Source organism: Aulonocara stuartgranti, assembly GCF_965226115.1.
Source record: "Aulonocara stuartgranti genome assembly, chromosome: 6".
Lineage (NCBI taxonomy): Eukaryota > Metazoa > Chordata > Actinopteri > Cichliformes > Cichlidae > Aulonocara > Aulonocara stuartgranti.
The window spans coordinates 33,710,814-33,737,921 of NC_138944.1; the positions used below are offsets into that span (position 1 = coordinate 33,710,814).

The following is a 27,108-nucleotide window of genomic DNA, read 5'->3' on the forward strand; positions in this document are numbered from 1 at the left end:
GCAGTGGTTTCTGGAGGTTGCAGAGAAGGTGCTGCACCAAAAGCTTCACAGTGATTGCTGGAGTTTTTCATGTTTCATGCAAATATTATGCAAGTAGTAGCCCAGTGATAATGAAACTTGGAAAAAGTGCAACAAAAACTACAAATGGCCCACAAAAAAAGTTGTCTGTTGTCTACAGCTCTGAGGCACAGCTTTTACTTTGAAGGCGGAATTTCACAAGGATTTCTTTATCAACTGGTTGAGAAATGCACATTTTTCTCTAGTGAAAGGTTGTTCCCAGGGGATCACTGATTGGTCTGTAGGCCTGTCTGGCTGAGACCAATATGACAGAAACCAGATTGCATGGATGTGATAAAACAAAGAACTAAAAGGCTACTTATTTTAAGTGAAAGAAAGATGTTTAGTGCAAAACTGACCTCTGAGGGCTTTTATGGAGCGCTGGCACTCTGAGCCAGGTGTTGAAAACAAGCCCACCACCTCTCCAGTGGCTGCAGATGAGACCTGCCACACAAACAGGCCACAGGTGGAGCGTCACAAATCATTTTCCCCCGTCACTGTACCAGCTTCCAGCAGCCACTCACAAACGATTAGGGAATACTCCACTTTTCCTTCACGACAGGTGGTGGCCTGATGGTCACGGACAGGCGTGTGTGACAGGGGCCTTACTCACTTGAAAATACATTGTCATGCAATAAATGTCACATATTCAAAATGGCAGAGAAGCTCATGTCATGTGGTTATTGGTCAGATGTCTGCAAAACCTCAATCGAAGTCTGTGAAAATGGCCCTTGGCTCTCTTGCTCTATGACAACAATAAACATTTTCCTGATGAGCACAAGCCTACCTAATAATGAACAAGTTGCTGTTTCCTTGGGTCCCATATGAAAATACCAAGATGACGACTCTGAGAGCACTGGAGGATTCACAAAGGGACTAACCAAGGGACATCATTGGATTCATTTTTTATGTATGGTCTATGGTCAGTTCCCATAGAGTCCCATGTTTAAATTAGTCTTGGGCTGAGGTGAATTTTTATATAAATATATCTGTATTTTAAACTTCATTTGTGCATGAAGAAAACTTTAACTCATAAAATTTCCATAACGACACTTCCTGTCTGTATGCAATGGCGTGTCCAGCGGGGTGGCCTGGGGGGGCACAGGCCACCCCCCAAACCAGACTGGCCACCCCAGGTGCCACCCCAAAGGCAAAACAATAAAATTCAATCAAATATCAAATGTCCGATTATGTTTTCACGGTGACGCTCAGATATCCGAGTGTAAGTGAATGCAGCATCGCTTCTGCGCTATGCGCATCACGTTAGCAAAGGTAGGAGAGCCAAGCGCGAAAGACGGCACTGCAGGAAACAATTTTTCGGTGAAAGAAAATGAGGACAGAATAAATGTCCCGGTAAGTAATATCAAGTTTGTTGAATTTAGTAAACTTCGGTGAAATTAGAATACCAAGGAAAAAAATAACACTTAAAGAATTATTGCAGCTGTGGAATATTTCAGACAGTATGCTACTGAGGGGAGCTAACATAAGAGTTATGAGTTATAAGATATAATCTAAGTCGTAACATTGCTGTATGGAGCTGCAGATTTGGTTGCAGGTTAACATAGCTGGACTGGCCATCGGGCATACCGGGCATATCCCCAGTGACTTATTTTTTTTGTAATGGCATGAACAATGAGAGGTGGTGGATTGGCCAGATGCAGGTCGATGTGTAGAAATAACTCCGTTGTTTGGTGGTGGCTATGACGGGGCTTCCACAGAGGCAACAGGTGGATGAGGGAAGGGGAGGCAGGAGGAGAGACCCGAAGCAGCCGCCAGTCCGAGTGTCAGGTGAACTGAACTTCAGGTAAGAAGTTATGACCTGCAGTCTATCTGGGTCAGATATAAACCAAGTTTAGGTGGAGTTTATTTTCATGTTGCTGACTTTTTACTGTCAGTTGCAATAACTCATACTGCGTTCTAGCCAGTTTGACGGAGTTTTTATACAGCTGGGTGGGTGCTATGATGTTACTGATAGTGAACTTTATTTTATTCATAAGGTTAGTAGAGTTGCCAACGGCTCCTTAAAAATGGAATGGTCCCTCATTCAGAGAAAATATTACGCGTTTCGTATTGAGCTGAGAAGAGACGCAGTTTGTCCCGGACTTTAGCTAGAATGGAAAAAAGACACAAAGCTGGATTTATTCTGTCCTTACGCTGCACAGCTGGCTCTTCTTCTCTCATTCTCTCCCCCTCCCTCTCCTGTTGCTACTTCAATCATGAAACTGATCAATGATCAGCTGATCGGCTTTTCTCTCTTGTTTGTTTATCGCCCACTTTGCGCCAGAAAGAGGAAACCAGCGGATATTGCGCTAAACAACAGCAGCACGTTTAAGCTTGATCAGCTGTTGTTAGAATTTATTTAATATTAATTTCTAATATCAGCTGATGTTTGCTGGAGCCACAGCTGTAAAGCTGCTGGTCATGATGTCTGTTTAGATATGTGGTGAGAGGGAAACATGAAGATGAAACCAGGAGATGTCCTTACTGAACCATCAGAGCTGAACAGGTGATGGAGAAACAGGTTTACCTTTTAGGTGACATGAATGAGTTGAAGTTATGAACTGTTTCTGAGAGATAAATAACACCAGGATCCTTTTTTATGTAGCTGACAGCTGGTAACTGTGCAGGGGCGGGTCTAGCAAAGTTTTGCCAGGGGGCCAGGTAGGGCATTAACAGGGAAAGGTGGGCACAAAGAAATACTTTTCTTTCTTATTCTCATTTAAAATATCTCGTTTTTATTAAATAATTATCTAAATCTTACAACCAAAGTTTTTATCTGACGTAAAATGTATAGAAATCATACATATACCAACAAGACTGTACATCACTGTCACAACAGCATTTGTTTTCATTCAAAGGCTTTATGGCTTTAATACCTGGTGGGCCGGTCTGTAGTAAAAATGCCCAATTTTTTTGTCCCAGTCCAGCCCTGCAGGTTAATACTGGCAGTGTCACCATGCCAGCTGACTGTATTTCATCATCAGCCAGTGTTGTTCTTGATCAATATTACCAAAGTTTACCATAAGGCAGCATAGAAAGTATTTACTTGCTTTCAGGTTTCATTCAAATGTTAGTCTTTTCATTTGTTTCCCCACTTTTTTCCTGTTTCAAAATCAAACACCAGTTTGTGAGAAGATTATCTTCTTTTTTTAACAGGCAGATAAAGTTTTGCATTGGCATTGGCTAATTTGTCAATTGTTTGTTACAAATGTTCGTATTTTAATTTTCAAAAATGTTTTTGCCCAAAACATATGTGCACTATATGTCAGTAAAAATACTATGCAAATATTGCTGTCCTTGAATGCTGAGTAAACACTGACAAAGCACTGATTGTATCTCTTGTACTTTATCAACGCAGTATCTAAAAACTTTGCACCGTAGTGGTTAAAATCTCATTCTAATAAGAGTTAAAAGTGCATTTGGTTATTAGGTTTATAGGATTATTGAATTATGGTTAAGGGTTGGTAGAATTTTTTTTTTAAACATTATCTGCCAATTAAATCTGCCACCCTTCTCCAAATCTGTGCCCCTACCTGGCCCCCCCAACAAAAATTTTCTAGACACGCCACTGTCTGTATGAGGACACTCAGGGGAAAAAAATTCCCTAAACAGCCCTTTGAAGTTGTCAAGAGGACATTCCAAATTTTCAAACTATGGTTTTGAGCTACAATTTATTCACACAAACATAAACACGCACACACACCAAGGTACAGTATAACACAAGCTCTTGACTATCCTAGAAAACCATTATTATTACTTAAACAGTATCCCTCCTGTCCTCTATTCAATTTAAATGGGGCATCATGCCTCGGGAATATCACTTAATAATATCATAAGACGGAGTGTGGGCTGGTTCTTATTGCTTCGGGAGACACTTCTTCATTTCCACAGATATTGAAACAGGGTTTTAGAGATCACGGCAAATGTCGAGCTCTTTGCTTTCGTGCTTCTCTAGCATGCTCAATCATCTTTCCTTACTAAACACAATCATTTCCTCTCAATGATTAGTATTCATAACAGGTTTGCTCGGCCTGTAATACAACACAGCAGGACAGATGCTTTTCACCTTCCAAGTATAAGTGAGGTAAATGTGGCACTAACACTCGTTCAAAGCAGACATGTTTGCAGCAGGTAATAGTGGTCGGCTTTATGATGTTTATAGCTGTTGACTCTTCAGGGGGTCCTCAAATTTTGTGTCACTATAACATTAATGCAATTTCTTTATGGCTTTAATTATTACTGGTGTAAAACACAATCATTTCTGTGTCTGGAGTTTGTTTGGCAATAGTTTTACATTAACCCTTCATAATTATAAACAGAGATGGGCAGTAACGCGTTACTATAATCTGATTACTTTTTTCAAGTAACAAGTAAAGTAAGGGATTACTATTGCAAAAACGGTAATTAGATTACCGTTACTTTGCCGTAGGAACGCTGCGTTACTGCGTTACTAAAACCGTGATTTTTTTGCGAGAATGTCTCACGACAGTGATGTAAGCGAGTGCGACGTTTGTGACAACAGCTGTGTGCGGATCAACAACGAATCATATATCGAGTGCGGGAGAGAGTATGAGCGTGCAGCGTTTAAAGCGTGGAAGTACTGACCTTACTTTGAGTTTGATTCCATAAAAAGTGACAAAAACATTAGCGTCCGTTGTGCATGGGAAGAAAACTTCTTTTTACAGCGAAAAAACCCCTAAACTTCCAAGCAAGCACCGAGTGCGCTACAACGTAATGGGAAACTCAGAGAAACTCGCGGATTCTTCCACTGACCGCTGCGGAACACTTGCACCAGGGTAAACCTCCGCCTACACCACTCCTGCTTTACAGGTGAAAATAGAGCAACAGGACCGCTGAGTCTTTGATTTTATTTATTTTCTGCTGTGTTTTACTTGCATCTATTTGAAAGACTGAGTGTAAAAACAAAAAATATTTCATTTTATGTGCTGGAATGTGCAGAAAATAGGTTTAAATGTTAAACTAATTTCTTCAAGTCAGAGAACGGTGCATATAATTTAATTTTTGCTTGATGCATAAAGTTAAAAGATTAAAACTAATAAAACAAGTTTTAAAAAGGGACTTTTCCATTTGATTACATTTTGTATGATGGATTATGCAGAAAAAGTAGAATTGGGCTGAAAGATCTATCGCTTTATCACCTATTCAGGTTGTAAATCGTGTTTTTAAAAAGTAACTAAGTAACTATGTAATTAATTACTTTTGAAAATAAGTAATCAGTAAAGTAACGAGATTACTTTTTTGGGGAAGTAATCAGTAATTAGTTACTAATTACTTTTTTCAAGTAACTTGACCAACACTGATTATAAAGCACTTATGATTCTCTAATATAATGAAGTATTTAATACTGTAAGTAATTCTGGGTGTTTTTTTGCAGTACTTAGCAAGAGCATTGACTTTAATTGTGTCTCGTATGGGACATAAAATTGCAATGCTGCTGCTTTTCCAAGTCGGTGAATAGTGAATGGCAAAAACAGTTCACATTCCTAAAATCAATTATTATTTTTGATTTGATTAAACTTTATTTATATACAACCAAATCACAACAGCAGTTGCCACAAGGTGCCTTATATTGTAAGCTAAAGACCTCTGCAATAATACAAAGGAAACCCCAACAATGAGATCACCGCCTGTGAGCAGCAGTTGATGGTAGTGGGACAGAAAAACTCCCTTGTAACAGGGAGTTTTTCTCTTCTCTTTTAACGTTAGAATAAGGATTGGGTTAACCAAACAAACACATGTACATGTATTTTGCCACTCCCCCTAAATACAGAGTGGAGTAGGGAATAGCCTCTCTATGGGAGAAAAAAAAAACACCCTGTAGCCAAAGTCTGAAAACTGCTCATACAAACTTCATCAACTTTGGCACTAGAGTCCCCAGCAACAAATTTTCCAAATTGAAGAGGATTATATGAACGGTTATTGAGATAAGTGAACAAAGAGATTTCTGAAATTACTACTCACGTGTGGGCCCACAGTGGGTAGCTGTGGATGAACTGTGGGGCTATGTGGGCAGCACAAAAACCACACTTATTCCACACAGCGCTCAAGGGGGGGTGCCTACACAGCCCCCACAGCAGTTTTGTCCTTTTGGATCACACACTTCTAGAAAACAGCAGAACATGGGCCTTCTTACAGAAAACTCATGTGGGGCCCATGTTGGCCCATATGGGGTACATAGAAGTTCTGACCCTCTGGACCTCCAAATCTCACTTTGCCCACACTGGGCAGCACACCATGCTGGCACTCTGTTGATACGCAGACACATATGTCACCTGCCTAAACTGCCTTTGTGCAAGTTCCACTAGTAGTTTCTCCAAAACTACATTTTGTCACAGTAACACAAAACAGCTGATCAACAGAAATTTGTGGATGCTGAGAATCGTGGATGAGAAAGTGTATGAAAATAAGCAGAAATTCTTAAGTGCAAGCCTTGACTGATGAATTTCTGATTCAATTTCACAGACAGTTGTCATCAGGTTTAATGCAGTGTGTTGAACTTAAAGCAGAGCCTAAGCTGCTGCATTGAAAATCCCCACATGTGCAAAGGTTGAGTAAACACTTGAAGCACTAATTGCTGTGTTTGGATACAACCTAATTGACACTTTGATTACCTTAAAATGCCACCATATGTTTATATTTGAGTCAATTATGCTTGCTGTGCTCTTTTACACTTAATAAAAACGCATCAGACATGTTTAATGGTTTGACAGCGACTTCATTAAAACCGATCCATGCTCTTGGCGTAGCACAACACAGCACATCATATCTGTGGAAGGTCTGAGTGTGCTTTGGGACCCGAGGACTTGATTTGAGCTACATTTCACTGCAGTGCTCCTCATCCAACACAGAGTTTTGTATTCATGACACAGCCTGAGCACAGGGCGGAGAGTTCCAACTCATATCTTACACCTACTCTGGCTGTTTTTCTGTTTCTGTCGCACTTTTCCTGCAGATCAGCTTTCTGCCTTTCTGGTGGCTTACTCTCTGAAAAATCTGTTTCCATTTGCTTAACACCTGTAGTTTTTAAAGTCGCTGCTGCTCTTTTACAATTTATATTCGTCTCATGCCACAGCAGAACAAGAAGATTGACGCCAGGCACAATTCTGTGCAGGTTTATAAAATTGACACACCAAATTATGCAATAATTATAAAAATATTCTAACTCACAATCTTATCATTTGATTTAATTTGAGGCGAACTGACCTCAACCTTGATTTCTCTTCTTTTTGCTTTTTTCGGTCTGCGTGTAGGCTTGAATCTAAGCATGGTTTGTTCTATAGCCTCTAACTGTCCATGACCTAAAAAGCTTACTAATTGCAGGTGAGGGAGGACACAGCAGCTGTTCCCCCAGATCTGCTTCCCTTACAATAATCAGCTACCGTGCCTCTGAGCTCATCTGCGTCACCACCAAATTTTTTTGGTTGTTTGTCTTTTATTTCATTATCTTCCATTTGAGGTGCCATTTGTTATAATAGCAGTCATTGCATTTGCATTCTTAGATAATTAAGGTAACCTCCGGGCAGTATTGTAAGAATTGTAATATTACATTTGAGATAACCATTAACATTCATAACTTCCCCCCATTTTGTTGTACAAAGCAGTCCAATAGATGTTTTGTAAATCCTTACCAGAGTTGCACAAATAGTAAAATGGCCAACAAATACTAGCTTAAAGTCCTCAGGCGAAAACAAAACAAAACAGTCATTGGTAGCAATGTGTGAAACTGGCAGTCGTCTCATATCACAATAAAATTGCGAGCTCCCAGCCAGTAAGAGTGCAATACTGTGGAAAAAAATTCAACCAACCCTCAAACCAAGTTATTTTGTTCTTGAAACAGACCTGAAAAATAACAAAGTTCTCAATTGAGCAAAGCGAATAAAGGTAGGTAGTAGTAGGTTCAAAGGTAAAGATTTAAGAGGCCTGACACAAGACCTCATTTGATCCATCTACTGTCCACTGAAGCCTCATCAGAAATGGTCTCAGTGGAAGGTTAACTGTCAAGGAGCCATTATCAATATCAGTGGGGCAACAGTGATTGTCTACAGCCATCTGTAAAACATGGCAAAGGCTCTGTCATGGTTTGGGGCTGCATTTCAGCCATTGGTGTTGAGGATCTCGTCAAGATGAATAGAATTATAAATGCAGAAATGTACTGTCAGATTTTGAGCCACCATGCAGTTCCATCTGGAAAGTATCTGACTGGCAGCAGCCTCATTTCTCCCCACAACATGATCAAAAACACACTGGCAGTGCTTTAAAAGCACACCAGGACAGAAAAACACTCTCAGTCAGCCATGGATTGGCCTCTCCAGAGCCTGGACCTCAACATTATTTTAAAATTATTGTGCAATCATCTTGACAGACAACAGAACGAAAGACAGCCAACATCTGAAGAAGAGCTCTGAATGCCCTTAAAGAAGCTTAGAGAACTATTCCTGAATTCTACTTAAAGAAGGAAAAGGTGGTTATACCAGATACTGGCTTTGTGCAAACTCTAGAGAGCAGATTTGAAAGATGGCTGAGTGACAGATGAGGGAATGATGTAAAGTCTGCCTGCTCCTAGTCAAAAAAAACCCTTCCTCTAAGCATTTGATTATAGGGGTTGTTTCAGGGGTTGTTGGCTTTCTCCCTCTAATATTAAAGGGTCTTTACCTTACAGTATAAAGTACCTTGATGGCTTTTGTTGTGGAATGATGCTATAAATATATTTAAAATCTTTCTAGACTCTGTTGTGAATCAACAAAATTTAGCCTCCAATATATTCATGGTGCAAATGCTCTGTGGAAGATTTATGTTCCCTGCACTTCGGCGAGGTCACCAAGTTCAAATTTTGTGATGAAGAAAAATCATTATGTACCTCCGGTCCAGATGGGGGCAGCGTGCTGCTGTTTGAATAGAGCAGAACTGCTACTCCACTCCCTTTACTCTTTCCTCCTTCCCTCCCTCCCCCACTCGCTCACTGCTCTTCAGTGATCTCAGCAGTACTGCAGAGAGACATGCCAGCCACTTTGATCATCACACCGGGGGAGGAGAGAGAGTGGGACGGAGGAAAGAGAGGGACAGACAGCGCATGATGCAGACTTTCATGCAACATGCAGGACACCGAGGCTGATTTAAGAATTTGAGATTTATTCCAGAGCTCATGGAAATGGCAGGACAGACAGCTGATGAAGAGCTGACAGCAACAGAGAAAAAAGTGAAAGAATGACAGAAAGAGGGATGCTGAAGAGTGCTGTGAATGAGTGACTAAGAAGGCAAAGTCAAAGTGAATGAATGAAAGTGACCGAGTATCACCTGAGCCACTGTGAGCCAAACTGCTAGGATTGGCTGTTCCAGCTGAACCAGCTTTAACCATTTGGAAGTGTTTCACTCATGGCAGTAGGATCTCATCTAAATGTAGAGGCACTCCCTACAGTTTTCAGAACAATAAATGTCAGATTTAATTAGCTGATTTTATTTAGATTAGAGTTAGTGGCCCAACAGTTACGTGACACACCAGAGTGTAACGAAGCGGCCATTTGCCCACCTTTGCATTGCTCTGTACCTTATCAAAGAACGTGACATTTCATCTAATGCTTAAACAAGCGGTGAATATCAAATCTATGAAGTGTTTTTTAGATGTTACATCTTAGATTTATAAGTCATTTGTGGGAAAGGACACATTAGCAATGTCCTTCATTAGCAGTACAGCTAACATCAGTGATGCATCTATAATGTCAAGTAAGTAAATAACACATCCTTGAACATTAATGTTCTCATCTATCACATACTTAAATACCACATCATGAAAAAACAAAACTTCTGGGCTCATTTTCTTTTTAGCTCTTCTGGCTGAAAGACTCATGCGGTGGCGAGGCATCCGTGCAAACTTCCACAGAAGGATCACCAGTGCTGGGCATAATGTGTTCCAAAGTAATGCATTACTGTAGTCCCAAAATATTTTTCAGTAATGCAGTAATGTAACGTTAGTGGATTACTGTTAGTGTACTAAATGTATTAATATTTATTAATTACGTTATGGTTACAGTTATGCATTACAAAGGTTATTTACACACCATGGCTACAAGGGAAATAAATCAAACAAAAATGCAGAAACAACTGTATCTGCTTAGTCAGCATGCTAACACAAAGCTAGCCATAAACCCAGAGTGATGATAAAGCTGAGTGCATGCTGACCCCCAGCCCAGCAGCCAGATCTTCAACAGCAGTTGGGCTTGTAGTCTCGGTTTCTACATGTTCATGTTTCACGTTCAGGTTAGATCAGATATAATACAACAAAGACTCATTCAGTTCCCTACGGGGGGTTCAATTTTTATTTGTCATCAGGACTTGATGCATCCAAGTTCAGAATCATTCAGTTTTGGCACCTTGAAAGACATTATGTTTTTTTGTTTTTTTGTTTTAATTTGTCATTTACAACAACACAAAGCAAAACCAAAGAACAAGAAAATGAGATAAAGAAAGAGACTAAGGCTGTGTGAAAGTCCAAAGTAATGGAGGAAATAAAATTAAATGAAAAGGCAAGATAAGATTCTCTTCTGTTTAAAAAAAAAGAGCCTTGATACGTTTTTCAAAGGTTGTTTTTTTTTTTTTGTTTCAAGCATGATGAGACCCCACCCCAAATAACCCACTCAAAAAGAAAAACAAGATAAAGAAAAGTAGAAATTGACACAGTACTGTAACATTAATTACTACTTTTTTCACTCCCACTGCCCTTACATGGTATCATTGTTCAGTTGTTCAAAACATAGGTTTCTTAAAAGCAGATCGGATGATTTTAGATTAGCATGCATGAAAATTCTTAATTTTTTTTTGGAGTCACTTAGCTTCAGCTCACTCGTAGCCATGTTCTCACACGCACTACTTTGTGTCTTTGGCAGTAGTGACGATTCATTGTCCATAGTCATCTGCAAGTTTGCAGAGAGACCATCCATTACCCAGAGTTCTCTCTTCACTCCACCCCTGTATGGGGAAAAAGCAAGAGTGGCCAACTCACATCTAGCTGACCCTGAACAAAGAAGGCTGCCAGGGTTTTGGCGGAAGGCCAAACGATTTTGTTGTTGTTGTAAAAGAATGTGATAATGTATCTAACGCTAACCAATACGAGTTTATCAAGTAGGCTGAAGCCTTTGCCCGTCAAATGAGCCAGTCACAATGAATCCTCCGCCTTGGTTTAGTTTCCATGACGACTCGGTTTAGTTTCATTGTAGGTTACGTTGTTTCTTTCTTTTTTTTCTTTTTTCTTGATATTTTTTGCTTCAGGGAAGTCGAGTCATGATTTATTAACATATATGTTCATATATTTATATATAATCAATACATATATTAACTTATGTGTTTTTTCTTGGTTTTTTTCTTTTTTTTGCGGCCTGAAATGCTCCCTGCTAAAATCCCGTACCGCAATGGTTCACAGTATTAATGCGAATAAAGAATGAAATCAAGAAGATACAGTAACTAAAGAAAGGAGTAGGGTTTATAAGGGAATTTAGGGTGCGTGTGTTGGGGGGGAGGGGCTTGTGGTATGGTAGTGCGAGGGTTGGTTCATAGGCAGGGCTGTGGGGCCTTTCAATCAGACTGAGGAAGAGTAAAAAATATAAAGTTCGCCTATAAATGGGCAGTTTGGCCCAGCCCACCACTCCACAGTTCCACAGCCCCGAGACAACCACCAACCACCCCAACCCAGCATCATGAATGCCCCCCATCCCCACTCATCTTTCCCCGACCTTCCCCTCAACTCTTTACAAACATGTTCAAAACTTGTTAAACAATGGTTCATGGGAAAATCATGCATGTTTCTTTTTTTTATGCAATTTTACTCCATTTCCTTTCTATTAAACAGAAACTGTGATTATCTGAGGCGCTGTGGAGCTCTCAGAACTTCTCCTCTGTTGCCTACCCCTCGCTCCTCAGTCTTTTGGAGCCCTCTTTCTCTTTCTGTTTCCTTAAGCCACAATCTGTCTTTCCCCCCAGAGTTCCTCTGATTTCTCTTAATGTCTGTGTCATTTTCATACAGGTGTGGTGCGCCGATTGGCGGTGTTGCTATGGCCACCTGAGTCTTTCAGGTCCTTCTGGATGCAGTTGTGGACCTGCAGGAAGTTGTGGTCCCTCTCCGTGGAGTTATAGGTGGCTGTCGGAGTGCCTGTTTGGCCTTTGGGGAGCGTGTACATGGACAGCTCAGTGGAGGGCAGCGTCCCAAAGGCCTTCAGGCCCACTGGCGATGCCTCGCGAGAGTGCGAGGGATCTGTAGAACGAGACGAAGAGCGCGAGCGGCGTCGATAACGGTAGCGGTAGCTTGGGATGCGTGTGATGGCTGCCCCTTGGAGGTAGTCGGCGGCTCGTGCCCCCACACGCAGCTCCCGATGTCGGTCGATGAACATGTGCACAGCCAGCACACCCACCATTTCAGCCATGATGAAGGAGAGGGCGCCAAAGTAGAAGGACCAGCCGTAGGAGTAGCTGTTCTTCTTGGAGTCACTCTTGGAAGGATCCCCAGCATTGGCTGATATGTACACAATGATTCCTATAATGTTGCTCAGGCCTGGGTAAAGAAATGAGGGATGGAGATTAGCTCAAGAGCTAAAATGCAGCCAATCGTAGACAAAGCCACACGTTAAGCACACATTAACCTCAGTATAATGAAATATTCACAGGCGTAACACTATGACCACCACCCTAATATTGTGTTGATCCCCCTTTTGCTGCCAAAACAGTCCTGACCCATTGAGGCATGGACTCCACTAGACCCCTGAAGGTGTGCTGTGGTGTCTGGCACTAAGGTGTTAGCAACAGATCCTTTAAGTCCTATAAGTTTTAAGGTTGAGCCTCCATGGATGGAACTTGTTTGTCCAGCACATCCATTCAATTCAGAACCTCAAACTTACTGTTGTGCTCCTCAAACAACATCGAATACTGTTTCCATGAAAGTGTGTACATGATCTGAAAATGTTGCCCAAAGCATCACACTGCCTCCGCCCACTTGGCTTCTTCTCATAATGCACTTTAAAGACAAAATGTTCCCTTACTCCCTAATATATCCTACCCACTAACAGCTGCCATGATGAAGAAATAAGCATCATAATTCACTTCACATGTCAGTGGTCATAATGTTATGTCGGTGTATGCAAAGTAAATATGCAAAAACATATATGTTATAAAATCAGGTCAAATTAAGATCATCATATGTCATATTTATATTTTCCTCTTAATAATCTTACCTTCCTCCACACTTTTCACTGTCTGCTCAGACTGACTACATTTTTGTAACTTTTCTCTGTAAGAAGGGCAGCAAGTACTGTATTTAGGACAGCTGGTACCAGCAGCAGCTGAATCGAGTTCAGCATGTACAGTAGGGTCCACAAGTTTTTTGGACTACGCAGCTTTTGTAGTTTTGCCTCTGTACACCACCACTGGGGATTTCAAATCTAACAGTCGACATGTGATTGAAGTGCAGACGTGCAGCTTTAATTTTAGTGGTTTAACAAAAAGGATCACATTAACTGTTTAGGAACTACATTCATTTTTATTCATAGCCCCTATTTTCAGACGTACAAAAGTAATTTGGCAAACCCAAGTGTAGGTCTTTAATACCGAACATTTTCCCTGAGGGGAAAATCAAATCTCTGAAAGCTTAAAATGACTTATTATGATTTGTCATTATTTTGACACATAGTAGTGTTTCACTGAAAGTATAATGATTCAATAGGAAGTCACAGGGCCTAGAATGACATTTATGATTATTATAAGAAACCAACCTTTTCATATTTAATTGAGGCTTTTATGTTGAATTTGTTTACATTTCAACTGCTATTGTTATCCACCAGGAAAGTGGCCAAATAGCTGTCCTTCACATCTGATGGCTGAAGTGGCTGATGAATGAGCATGGCAGAGAACCATAAATATGCCTCAAATAAATTAGTAAATTATCAATGTGCAATGTGCATCTATGCGCAACAGCATTAATATGAGTAGAATCAGTGATACTTGAAAGAAAGCATATTCCCAAAAGTGCAGGATTTTTTTTTCCAAACTGGGGCAGGTTCACTTTTATTTCTTATGTCTTATTTGAATGTTTTCATCTGTGCCTTTGTATTTTACCCTCCTCTTTCTCCCCCCAGCCTCCAATGAGCTTCAACTCACATCCTTTGTCAGGCTCTCTGTTATCTCCCTTTCTGTATTTTCAACATCATACAAGAGGATTCTGGGTGTGTGTGGCCAGAAATAGACACAGACATGGACAGACAGCCAGAGAGACAAAAAAGACGAATACAAAGCTAAACGGTGAAAACAGTTCTGCACAAAGACATAGAGCAGCAGTCCGAGGTGTGAGGACTTTGTAGGCCTGATTGAGATGGATCAGAGAAAAAGTATCAGGGACACCTTATTTTTAGAGTGTAATCCCAGTGGCCTCCTCTTAGCCTAGCAACAGGGTGAGAGAGTCAGACGCAGACAGTGAGAAAGAGAGAGAGAGACAGAACTGCATCTCTCACTTCTGACTTGGAGGGGAACTAGTTATCTAGTGCAGCACAGTAGGCCATGGCCTAGAACCATGCACAGCCACACACACATACACAATCAGAAAAATTCTGTGGCAAAATGGCAACTTGCACTATCTTTGTCTTGTGTCGGATGTGGTGCTGTATAACGCAGTGCAACTGGACTCTAGAGCAGTGCAGACATGTTCTCTGGAGTGACGAATCACACTTCTCCGTCTGGCATTCTGATAGACGAGCATGGGTTTGGCGGTTGTCAGGAGAACGGTGCTTATCTGACTGTATTGTGCCAACTGCAAAGTTTGTTGGAGGGGGGATTATGGTGTTGGGAGTTGGGCTCTGTCCCTTAGTTCCAATGAAAGGAACTCTTAATGCTTCAGCATATCAGGACATTTTGGACAATTTCATGCTGCCAACTTCATGGGAACAGTTTGAGGATGGCTCCTTTCTGTTCTAATATGACTGCACATCAGTGCACAAAGCAAGGTCCAAGAATAAGCACATTTGGTGTGGAAGAACTTGAATGACCTGACCCCAACCCGATAGAACACCTTTGGGGTGATTTAGAGCTTAGACTGTGAGCTAGGGCTTCTTTTCCCACACCAATGTCTGACCTCACAAATGTGCTTCTGGAAGAATTATCAAAAATTCCCATAAACACTCCTAAACCTTGTGGAAAGTTTTCCCAGAAGAGCTGAAGCTGTTATTGCTGCAAAGGGTCAACATCATATTAAACCCTATGAATTTAGAATGGGATGTTACCCAAGTTTAGATGTGCGAACAAATACTTTTGGCCATATATATAAATATGGACATGGTCAAGTTCACACTTAAGTGTTTCAGATCATTAAACAAATTTAAACAGAAGTTTCAAAATGAATGTGTTTATTATTAAGAGGAAAAAATCCAAACCTACTTGGTCCTGTGTGAAAAAGTCATTGCCCCCTAAACCTAATAACTTGTTGGTCCACTCTAAGCAGCAGCAACTGCAATCAAGCATTTGTGATCAAGCATTTGTGATCACTGGCAATGAATCTTTTACAGCCCTGTGGAGGAATTACGGCCCACTCATCTTTGAAGAATCGTTGTAATTCAGCCATTGGAGGGTTTCTGAGCATGAACCACCTTTTTAAGATCATGCCACAGCATCTCAATCTGATTCAGGTAAGGGCAAGGCCACTCCTAATCTTCCTATTGTTTTTCTTAAGCCATTGAGAGGTGGACTAGCCAGTGTGTTTTCACTTTCAATCACTTTCCTAGTAGTAAAGTAAATCATACCACTGTATAATCTATATATCTATTATTTTTCACAGTGGTAACATAAAATCATCAAGTCTAACAGAAACCTTTCTTAATATTTGCTTAATATGCTCCCCTTCCCTTTTCTCCCAGTATATCAGTATAGTTTTTAACTTACGCTGGCTCTTTGGTCAGCTTCATTTTCATCTGCCTCTTCATACATCCACAAAGATTTTACCTCCTCTAACTTGCTTCCTCTTAATGTTTACCTCCATCTCCTCACCCACTTTGACTGTTATATCTCTAAGTCTGCCTGTTTTCCTATTTCCCTTAATACCTGCAGAGACGAAGAGGATGCCGGCGCTGAGGATGATGTTATGCCGTGACTTGTAGAACTCGCTTGCGGCGATGCACAGCCCCCCCATGAAGAGCAGGATCACACTCAGGATGGGGAAGATACTGGAGGCTCGTACAGCACCTGCACACATGCATCAAGGCAAAAAATAGTTACCATAATTGTCATCGGTGGACACGCTGACATTAGTTCCTTGTATGGCACGAGATATGAGCAAATACAAATCTTTTAACCAGAAGCTAACAAAGTATGAACGGTTTCAGAGAAATAGCTGCTTTCATGCTTTGCTTTTGGACTATTAAACCTCAAACAATGATCATCAGTAACAGAAATTTCCCATTTGTGAAGGTAATCTGAATTTCTTCAGTCTCTTTCAGTAGCAATGCTGCACTTGACAGCACAACAGGAAATACTTTTAACAACTTAAACACCTTTTTTATGTAATAAAAACTTCTTCTAGGTCTCGTGTTCTTCAGTGACTTTTTCTAAACACTTCTACACCCAGGTTGCAAGACAGGGACTTCCAGTGTGGAAGGGGTTAAGCACCATATCTGCTATCATCCTGTGAAAATTGAAAACAATTATGCTTAAAGCGGTGTACAACATTTGCTTGCACAAATTTTCAGCAGTAGGCCAAATTACCACTTTGGAGCGCCTCGGTACAACTAATCCTTGATATGATCCTAAAGAGGGATCTTTTATTGCCCTGTATATAATATTATTGTTATTACTTTGTTTAACTTCCTTGCCACTTTTCCTCCTTTTCTATCTGTATCAGATCCTCTAATGGGCATCGTGTCTGTCTCCCTCCATGAAACCCCTCGTCATCCCTTTATCGCCCCATCTCTCTGTATGTGTCTGTCCTCATCATCTGTCTGTTTGCCATCTGCGTTGCTGATTTCCTGATCGGCCTCAGGGTTGTCATGGCATTGCTGTGGTCATGGAGCCGGTTTCTGAGGAGACCAGTGTCACGATTCTGAAATTTTGATTGTATTTCAGCAAGCTCATTCAGGTTATTTCCTTTTCCCTTGCAGAAAGTGTGCCAATATTCTAAGCTCTGGTTTCCAATGAATCTAGCATTAAAATCCAGATGTGCAAGACTCTGTGAAGCAAAGACTATTCTTATGCTTCTTGTGAAACTACTAACAAAAGTGTTTATTGTAAACAGCTGCAATTTTGCAGACCTTTGACCTGACTTTACATCCTATGTCTCTCGAAATTATGGTCACAAAGCAAAGGCAAAACAATGCTGGCTGTAATAAACCAGAGTTTGCCTCCATTGCTTTGCTCAAAGGTCCTTAAAATGAACAAAGAGCAGGTCTTGTCCCTGGTATTGTTTCTAATGTCAGTAGCTCCCATATTGGTTTTCTTTTCCCTCCCTCATTTGGTTTTTAATCCTGCATTTCTCTCTCCCTCCAACTCTCTATTGCAGCTGCTCTCTGACCGTTTCATCCACTGAAGCAGATCAAATATTAAGGTGACCTCAGAGTTGGAACTGCACCAAGATTCCCCTCCTCCTCTTCCTCCTACTCTTCTCCCTCCTATTTGTTTTAACCCCATCACCTCTTCTTCATGTGCTGTCAGTGCAAATCGTCTTCAAGGTGGAAATCCTTCATAACAGGTGCACACTGTACGTACACAAAGACACACACATATTCAAAGAATAGGCAAAGTTGCCTTCTGTCACATTCACTCACAGTCATGTAAACATGACTTCAGAGGATGTTACACTGAGTTGCACTTCTGGAGAATCAGTCTAGCATTAACTACTACTAACTACTACTACTACTAACTACTGCCTGCCCAAGACCCCAGTCACACAGGCCTAGAGACAGGTGGTTGCTAGGGAACAAAATGAGTATTCCCTGACTGGTTGTGAGTGGTTGCTGGGTGTCACTCTGAAATCAATTGCTAAAGCTCCAGTCTTGCAGGTCAACAGATCGGTGACCTGCTGGTAATGACCGGTTACTAGGGAAAAATATATATTCTCCAACCAGTTGGCAAGTGGTTGCTGGAGGTTGCTGATAGTCATTAGTAGAAATTTGTCAAAGAAGTATACAATTCTGCACTGATAATTTTAACAGCTTTGGTCACTAGGACATTGCCACAACTGCAACTATGTTTCTGTAGACACAAACAACTATTCGATAAGTGACAATGCAACTTTAAAAACGCAAGAAACAGAGAATTTTTGCCTTCAAAGTAAAAACTGTGCCTCTAAAAGAGTTAGGCTGTGTTTGCAAACGAGTTGGCATCTTCCATGCAAATATGGGCGCCTGCAGCAATCTCTTAGCAGCACTCAGCGGCAACCAGCAACCTCCACCAAACATTTGCCAACTGATTTGACAATATGGATTTTTCCATAGTGAATGGATGCTGCTAGGGAGTTGCCAACTAGTCACTAAGGGTTACGGCTGTGTCACAGTAATCTTTACAGTGACAACATGAGTAATACCTATACCACACACACGATTTTGCTTTTGCTGTGAGGACACTTGTTGGCACAATGTGTTCCCTTAGCTCCTCGGTCACCGATAGAGGGACCAGACCACAGTCCGGATTCCGACATAGACCTATTGCTAAATTTTGACAGACTGTTTCTATTTCACTCTGCACAACTTTTCTCATCTTTACAGTAGTTTTTTAATCTGTTCAGCCTTTTCTTTGTCTTTACAGGAGTCAGTATATGTACAAATCATTCAGAGCACGTGTGAAAACAGACTACTGCAAGAAGCTGAGATGCAGAAGTCCAAAGACAGAAGAACCCACTACTAAAGAAAAACAACAAGCAGCAGAGATTTGTTTGGGCCAAGGATCACAAGAAATGGACATTAGACCAGTGGAAATCTGTGCTTTGGTCTGATGAGTCCATATTTGAGATCTTTGGCTCCACCCGCCGTGAATGGATGGCCTCTACATGCATGGTTCCCACTGTGAAGCATGGAGGGGGAGGTGTGATGATGTGGGGGTGCTTTGCTGGTGACAGTGTTGGGGATTTATTCAAAACTGTACCAGCATGGCCACCACAGCATCCTGCACCAAAATGCCATCTGGTTCGAGTGTATTACTTATTTGCTTTGAAAAAATGGTACATGCTGATTCCAGATCTTTCTGTAGCTTACCACAAGTGGTCCTCGGCTTTTGGAAAAGTCTTCTGATAATTCTTTTCACTCATGTGACTAAAATCTTTCAGAGAGCACCTGGAACGTTCTGTAGTTTAGAAATTCTTCTGCAACCAATGCCATCAGTATGTTTTACAACAATAAGGTTGTAAAGGTCTTGAGAGAGAGCTCACTGGTTTTACCCGTCATGACATGAGACACCTTTTTATAGGCCCTCAGATGGGACTGAACCAGCTGATATTAATTTGGTCTAAGTGTCACGGTGTACAAGGTGGATTCACGTGCTGGACTCCGGGGATTGATGCACACAAGAGAATTTATTAGTGAACAATGTCCAATGAGTGTATATACAAAAGGTGAGAGGGGCAGGGCTCCGGGGGAAATCCAGGTGAACACTCTTGTCTCTCTCCAAACAATCCAAACACGAATCCACTCGAACACTCGTCACTCAGGGAACACCAGGGAAAACAGTCCAGAGGGTGAAATTCTCACAACAATCCAGCGAAGAACAGCCGTTGCTTCCTGGCTTAAATGCCATCCACACTGATGAGGCACGGGTGTTTCCTCCTCCGAGGGCGTGGGCCAAGGGCGTGAACCCATAATGAGTTCCGCCCTGGCGCGTGAGAGAGAGAGAGAGAGATAAGAGATAAGATAAGATAAGATAGAACTTTATTAATCCCTCGGGTGGGTTCCTCTGGGAGAGAGAGAGAGAGAGAGAGAGAGAGAGAGAGAGAGAGAGAGAGAGAGAGAGAGAGAACTAGAGAGATAGAGAGAAACAGCTGATCAGCGACCAGCTGAACCTCCAGGTCGTGACACTAAGTGGCAGGATTGATTTCTAATTATTGCGAGATTTCAGGTGGTGTCATGACTTTCCGTGCCTGCTTGTTCAATACTTTTTCTGTTTGTCATTTCTCATTATTAAAATAAAAGGCTGCACTTTGTTATCAGATTGGCATTTTGCTAAGCTACTACGCAGCTACGTTAGCTAGCACTATCAAACCTGTCAGGTTTGGCATTGTTGCATACAACATACTTTACAATGACATAAGTGGTTATGTAAATTCTGACACAATGGATTCAGAGAGAAGTATGACATGCTTAAATAAACTTCTTGGTTTTACCCGGTGAGCAAAATATGACAACACTCTGACAACATTTTTACATTTTCCAGTTGACTTGATTGAAAGTAGAAAAGATTTTTTTTGTATTTTACCACTATGGCTGATTTCATGTTAATTTGTGCCATAAAAAAGTGAATAACCAGAATCGAGAGAGAAAGAGAGCGAGAGCAGGAGTGGGTTTCATAGATAAGGAAGAAAAGAAACAAAGTTGCAGTAAGCATGCTGTGGCACTGCAGGATTTTTTTAACACACACTGCATGTATAATTATAGGATTCAATGAGAATAAAGGGCTAAATAGGGAAAGGAAAAGAAAAAGAAATAAAGAGAAGAAAGAGAGGGAAAAGAAGAGAAGAGAGGAGAAGTGCAAAGACTGCAGGCTTTCACTTCTCTGTGAAGCTGCTTTGCCTCCAGCGATCCCTCTCCCTCTGTTTCCCTCCCTGCACCTACACTTTAAGCAGAAGGCAGGGAGTTAAAAAAGGAGAATTTTTAAATGCGCTGGCCTCCAGGCGCACCCTGCCACCAAGCACATCATGGCACAGAGACAGACAGAGAGAGCTGAATTGAGAGTGAATGAGTTTTAGTGTCAGCAGTGTGAGGAGACATATTCAGTATGGTTTAGTTTCTTTGTTAAACAAGCAAACTTTTTCCCACCTGTTGTGATTTGATCTATCTCGAGGCCACCGTTTCTTATCAAAGTACGCCAAACACTAAAAGTCAGACAGAGCATTACAAAATCCAACTTTCCAGAAATATCTCCCGTATTTGTTGCACAGAGTATTGTTGTACCAAAATGAATTCATCAATTTTATTATACAGTGTTCCAAAAATTAAAGGAAATTTCCCAGAGGTCTTCAATTGGATTTAGGTAATGTAAGCGTGGAGCCCAGTCAAGTCCTTTGACCAACGTTACAGGCAATGTTACAGACAGCGCAACTTTCTTCGTGACTTCTTTAGACTCTTTTACATCTGGCACATGTGCTCACGGTGTACCTGCTCTCATCTGTGAAATGCACAGGGTGCCAGTGGTCATTAACCTGCTTCCAAACGTCTCAAAACCCTATCCATAGAGGCAGCACACTGCAACCGACAAGAACAAAGGATTTGAACACTACAGAGCACCTCCAGAAGTCTCATCATATGGACATGTTATGGCTGAGGAATACAACAGATATTTACTGAAGACAATCAGAAAGCAAATTAAAAATACCAATGAGCAATTTGTTTTCACTGGCTTCCATGTGAGAACAATTGCAGCTGACATTACAGTTTGTGCGTGCCACTGGTGAGGGGCTCAACACCTTATTATCTGCACATCTCAGCCTATTTATCTATACCCCCTTATACATGCCGAAGGAGTTCGTGGCTGTCTTAGCTCATAATTGGACGAGAGGCAGTGTACACCCTGAACAGAGCACCTGTGTGCTAATTATCAGCATGAAATTGGTTCGTAATATTGTTTCTACATTCCCCCGTTGGACCGTGCAACACTATTGGTTTAGTGGTTCGAAATTAGAAGAGAGTAAGGCTTTGCATTATTGCTGCACATGGAGAAACAATCATTCAGAGGAGGAAGCAGAGAATGGCGATGATCATACTATTGCTGTTGATGCTCCTATACTACACATCAGTCCAGCAGTTGTCAGCTGTGTGACATTTCATCTCACTAAATGTGCCAAAAGCTGCATAATATAAGACTTTTTCTCCAGTTTGGATTTCTCATTTCCAGAATCTGTGCATATGAGCAAAGTTAAGCAACACTTTGAGACATTAGGTCATTCCTACATCCACACCAGCACAATATGTACTGAGGACTATAATTCAGATGGAATACACAATCAGATGGCAGAGCACTCACACAGACATACACACAAACCAACACATTCGCCTCGCTGCTTTCAAACAGCTTTTCTTTTTCTTTCTATGTATTACACTTTCATCTTCCATTCATTTCCCAAATTGCTTTGGTGGTTCTGCTGCAGTGGTGTGTGTGTGTTTGTGTGTGTTTGTGTGTGTTTGTGTGTGTGTGTGTTTGTGTTTGTGTGTCTCTGGCTGACTTATGGTTTCATTAGCTGCAGCAGAGGAGAGCCTTGTAATTGTGGCTGAATTATAGAGATGGGGGTGGACACCACCATGGGAGCTCCTTGGGTTCACACACACACACCTACACACACACACATAGCTGTGTTATGTGTGTACACATAATCTACAGTTACAGTACAGTTGAACCCCCCCCCCCCCCCCCCACACACACACACACCCCAATTACTTTCTCTCTCTCTCTCTCTTTCTCTCTCTCTCTCTCTCTCTCTCTCCCTCTCTCTCACACACACACACATTAGCTCAGCAAGCTACAAAGTGAACACACTCATCGATCAGCCCACCACCTACTCACTCGCTCATTCTCCAAAGTGGGGTGTTTCCCATACACACTGTACACTAACCATGCTGGAACAATCTGCTCACTCTTTCTGTCTCCCATACACACACACACACACACACACACACAACTTCGCCCACGTGGGAGAGCCCAGCAGCAAAGAACATGTGGTAGTGGGAACTCAGCAAAACAGCTTCAGGGGAATAACTATCTGTGTGTGTGTGTGTGTGTGTGTGTGTGTGTGTGTAGGTGTGCGCGCGCGCGCGCGTGTGTGTGTGTGCGTCCATGCAGGGCTGATGAACGAATCATTTTTGGGAAACAAACTGCATTTATTTAAATGGAGGAAGAAGAACAGAATAATGAAAATAAACGCCACCCTGCAGATGTGTGTTTGCACGTGCCTGTGTGAGTGGGAGCACGTGTTTGTGTGTGTGTGTGTGCTACACGCACAGGGGGAGCTTGCACAGCCTGCCAGTCATTATCATGCCGTATTACTCATGTAAATCGTGATATGCCTCCATGTCACAACTCGACCGCCAAAGATAGCTGCAGTGACATCGGTGGGCCTGATGACATCATCAGTGGGTGACGTCACATGTCTCCTAGCATACCGATTCAAAGTATTAGCATTATGTATACGCATTCAACATTCTAATTATAGGAGCTAGAAGGGTTTTCAGTGCAAATCAGGACTCTGAGGGTGTGCGCCCTCTGTACCGAATTTTAGACCTGACTAGTGAGGACATCTATTCAAAGTCATTATATTTTGCCTTATCCTCACTTGTTCACCTGGCTTTTTATGCTTTAAAAATTTGTTAAAGGTCATAAGTGTAAAATAACTATATATATATTACCTTAAATACTCTATTTTACAGAATTTAGCTCCGCCTCACCCAGCACATCAATGTATTAAAGTGAGCTACATCCCAACATGAGTGCTTTTTTGTATATGACACATTTTTCTAATCAACAGTTTTACTTACAGTATTAATTAATAGCAATAATATATAGTTTCTCCTCATAATGTATACTCTAAAATTTGAATTGTTAGGTGCGTTGGGAGGTTTGTGGTGTAGGACTTACAGACTGCAGTTCGGCATGGATGGCTAGAGGGCGTGAGTGAAATCAGTTGAGCTGAGTGTGTTAGAGTAAGAGCCAATGTGTTTTCAGTTAGCCAAAATACTAATCTTGGTAACAGCACCTACTATACTGAGCCCAGCTGCTGAAGACAATGTCTTATATCTTTCAGTTTAACTCATTTTGTCCACTACAGAGGATATAATGAAGAGGCTATTTTAGATTTTCTGTTTGTGATGCTAACTTTTGATGTAAATGGTTTTATTGATCCAGTTGAACAGCTTACATCATATTTTACAAAATAAATTGTACAGTTAGCTGACTGAATTCAGAATAATTCAGCTTATATTTATGTAGCGCCAAATCACGGCAACCGTCACCTCAAGGTGTTTTATATTGTAAGGTAAAGACCCTGAATTAATTTAGCTACGTGAACACCACTGCTCTAATAGTGTTAGCTAGCTGGCATTACCTGTTTTTCTGAGGCAGCTGCAGAATAGTTACTCTGAAACCGACTGCTATGAACGTTGTTGTTATTATTGAGAACAAAATCTGCTGGCAGCACCTTGTAAAGTGTATTGTTTTTGACAAAGCCAGTCATTGCCCAGGTCTCATTAGTTTAATATATACTGGTAGGAAGTAGAGATGGACCGATCCGATATTACGTATCGGTATCGGTCCGATACTGACCTAAATTACTGGATCGGATATCGGAGAAAAATAAAAAATGTAATCCGATCCATTAAATATCACGAAAGCACCTCACAAAACTTGCAACACGCCGTAACTCACCTCAGAACGTTAGCACGTCAGAGCAGTATGCATCACGTGATAGAGCGGCTGTGGCATGCAGGACCTGTCGGTGGTCTGGATAGCATTTGGAGCTTCGCTAGCAACCCAGCATTTCATCTCCGACAAAGTTATCCCGAGAGAAGTAAAGCAAGTGTGTAAGTCCATCTCTGAATGTTTGTAAAGCATTCCTGCGTTAAGCTTAACAAACGATATATGGAGCGACTGCCTCTTCTTGCTGCTACTTCAATCATGAAACTGCTAAACGATCAGCTGATCGGCTTTTCTGTCGCTAGTCCGTGTCTCTAGTTTGCTTTTGGCCCACTTTGCACCAGAAAGAGGAAACCAGCGGCTGAACAACAGCAGCACGTTTAAGCTTGATCAGCTGTTGTTAGAATGTATTTAATATTACTTTCTACTCGAGGATCTTTTTCTACGTAGCTGACCTGGTAACTGTGCAGGGGCGGATCTAGCAAAGTTTAGCCAGGGGGGCTGATAGGGCATTAACAGGGAAAAGGGGGCACAAAGACATACTTTTCTTTCTTATTCTCATTTAAAATGTCTAGCTTTTAATAAATAATTATCTGACACCCAAAGTTTTAATTTGATGTAAAATGAATAGAAGTCAATTACTGTATATAGTAACTATTAAGTCTAATATATATACCCTAGTAAGCTATAGTACTTTTTCCTTTGGGAAGGTACCATCTGTGCAGTCTGCAATTTTGTTGAAGAAAGATGTTGAATCTATTTAATATTTCTTGAAAAATAATTGATTTCTGTGCATTTTTTTTTCCACACTGCATCAAATTAAGGTTGATTACGTCGATTAAGCATCATGAGGTGGAGCGTGAGGGGTGGTTCCCTATTTTTTATTTATTTATTTTTGTTGTTGCTGGGAGTTGGAACCCTATTAGTTAGGTTGCTTAATATTTATGCTAAGTACTCTTTAAAATACCAGAATAGGGAGGATGGTGTAGGTTTAAGTTTATTAGATTGATCAGTATTACTGAACTATGAAATTTTTTTTTTGCATACAGGTATAACAGAATAGCTTTAGTGTAGTTGTTGTTTTAAACTTGAGTATGAACTTATACAAAATGCAGCAAGATATTTAAAAAACAGTTTTGTTGATTAAAAAACACTATATCGGATTCATATCGGTATCGGCAGATATCCAAATTTATGATATCGGTATCGGTATCGGACATAAAAAAGTGGTATCGTGCCATCTCTAGTAGGAAGCCTCTGCCACGCAGACATGGCTAATTTGTCGACTTCTAAAAATCTTCCTGATTTGTGCATATCAGGAGTCACAATCTTCCACAATACCAGTAAAAACTGACACTTTCATATGTTATTGTTTGCTTTATCTGTAGGTTCCATAACTCCACTACTAGAGCTTAGTTAAGGTTAGGCAGTGGTTTTAATGGTTCTCATAAATGCACACAAATGTGTGTGTGTGTGTGTGTGTGTGTGTGTGTGTGTGTAACTCTGCCTTGTTCAAGCCAGTTAGGGCCAGTGCCGAGCTGTTAGCCATATCTAATCCCATTCATCGGCTCCATGCATGACACAGCACACATAGACACTTCAAAAGCTTGCACATACACTGTCTCTCTCGCACACGCACACACACACACACACACACACACACACACACACACACACACACTTTGTGTTGTATGCTTCACAGCCTTTCCCTTTTTACTCTTTCCAACTCTGCAAACACACACAGCTGTAGTGGCCTATGCAAAATCTGTGAATTATAGACTTCATATGTTTCAAATTAAAGCCTCAACACACATAACTCATATGATACCCAAGTCAGAACATTTACTGTAACATGTCCACAAAGGCACATCAGTACACATATAGCCACGCACCGTGGGCTTCGGATTTCCTCAGTTTTAAAGCCAAAATGGGATCAATTATGTAACAATTTCAGGAAATAAATATAGATAGCTTTTTTATCTTTGTCTTGTTTTTGGATATAGTGAATGCACATTAATCCACCTTGATGACACCAAGAAACATGCTGTCACCTAAATCTGTTATCCAATAAATGCAAGCTCAGGTTTCAAGGACACCGTGAGTTCATGTGCAATAATAGCAGACAGTGCAAGACATATTATGGACAGAAGGCTATACATCAAAACGGTTTTATATAGGACATAACAAGCGTCTCAGCAAGCCGAGGTGAAATGTATGTCCTTCTATAATATCTGTTTTCAAGTGACCCACAAGTTCGGATTTTGTCAGGTGCATATTTTTGCACAAGGTTTCATAAAAGTCGAAGTTCTGACCAAGAAGCCGGCTGTGATTGCCTTCATGGTTTCTGCACAGCATGAAACAGACCAAGGAAAACCCCAAAGTCTTCATGCATAAGTTAATGTTTTAAAATTAAGAGATCTGAACGAAAGGAGACGCCGGTAAAATTTTCCAGGAAAATGCAGTTGAGTC

The 27,108-nt window shown here is 41.1% G+C and overlaps 1 protein-coding gene across 4 annotated transcripts in view; it reads right to left on the minus strand.

The window, feature by feature from the left end:
• Positions 1-10,369: 10,369 nt before the first annotated feature.
• Positions 10,370-27,108, minus strand: part of cacng2b (calcium channel, voltage-dependent, gamma subunit 2b) — a 71,197-nt gene continuing 54,458 nt past the window's right edge. For all 4 annotated transcript variants that reach the window (XM_082535082.1, XM_082535079.1, XM_082535080.1 and 1 more), the window contains 2 exons: positions 16,144-16,284; positions 10,370-12,616 (listed from right to left, as the gene is read on the minus strand). In XM_082535082.1, the coding sequence (XP_082391208.1) occupies positions 12,084-12,616; positions 16,144-16,284 (674 nt within the window). In that variant the 3' untranslated portion in view covers positions 10,370-12,083. The remainder of the gene's footprint in view (positions 12,617-16,143; positions 16,285-27,108) is intronic.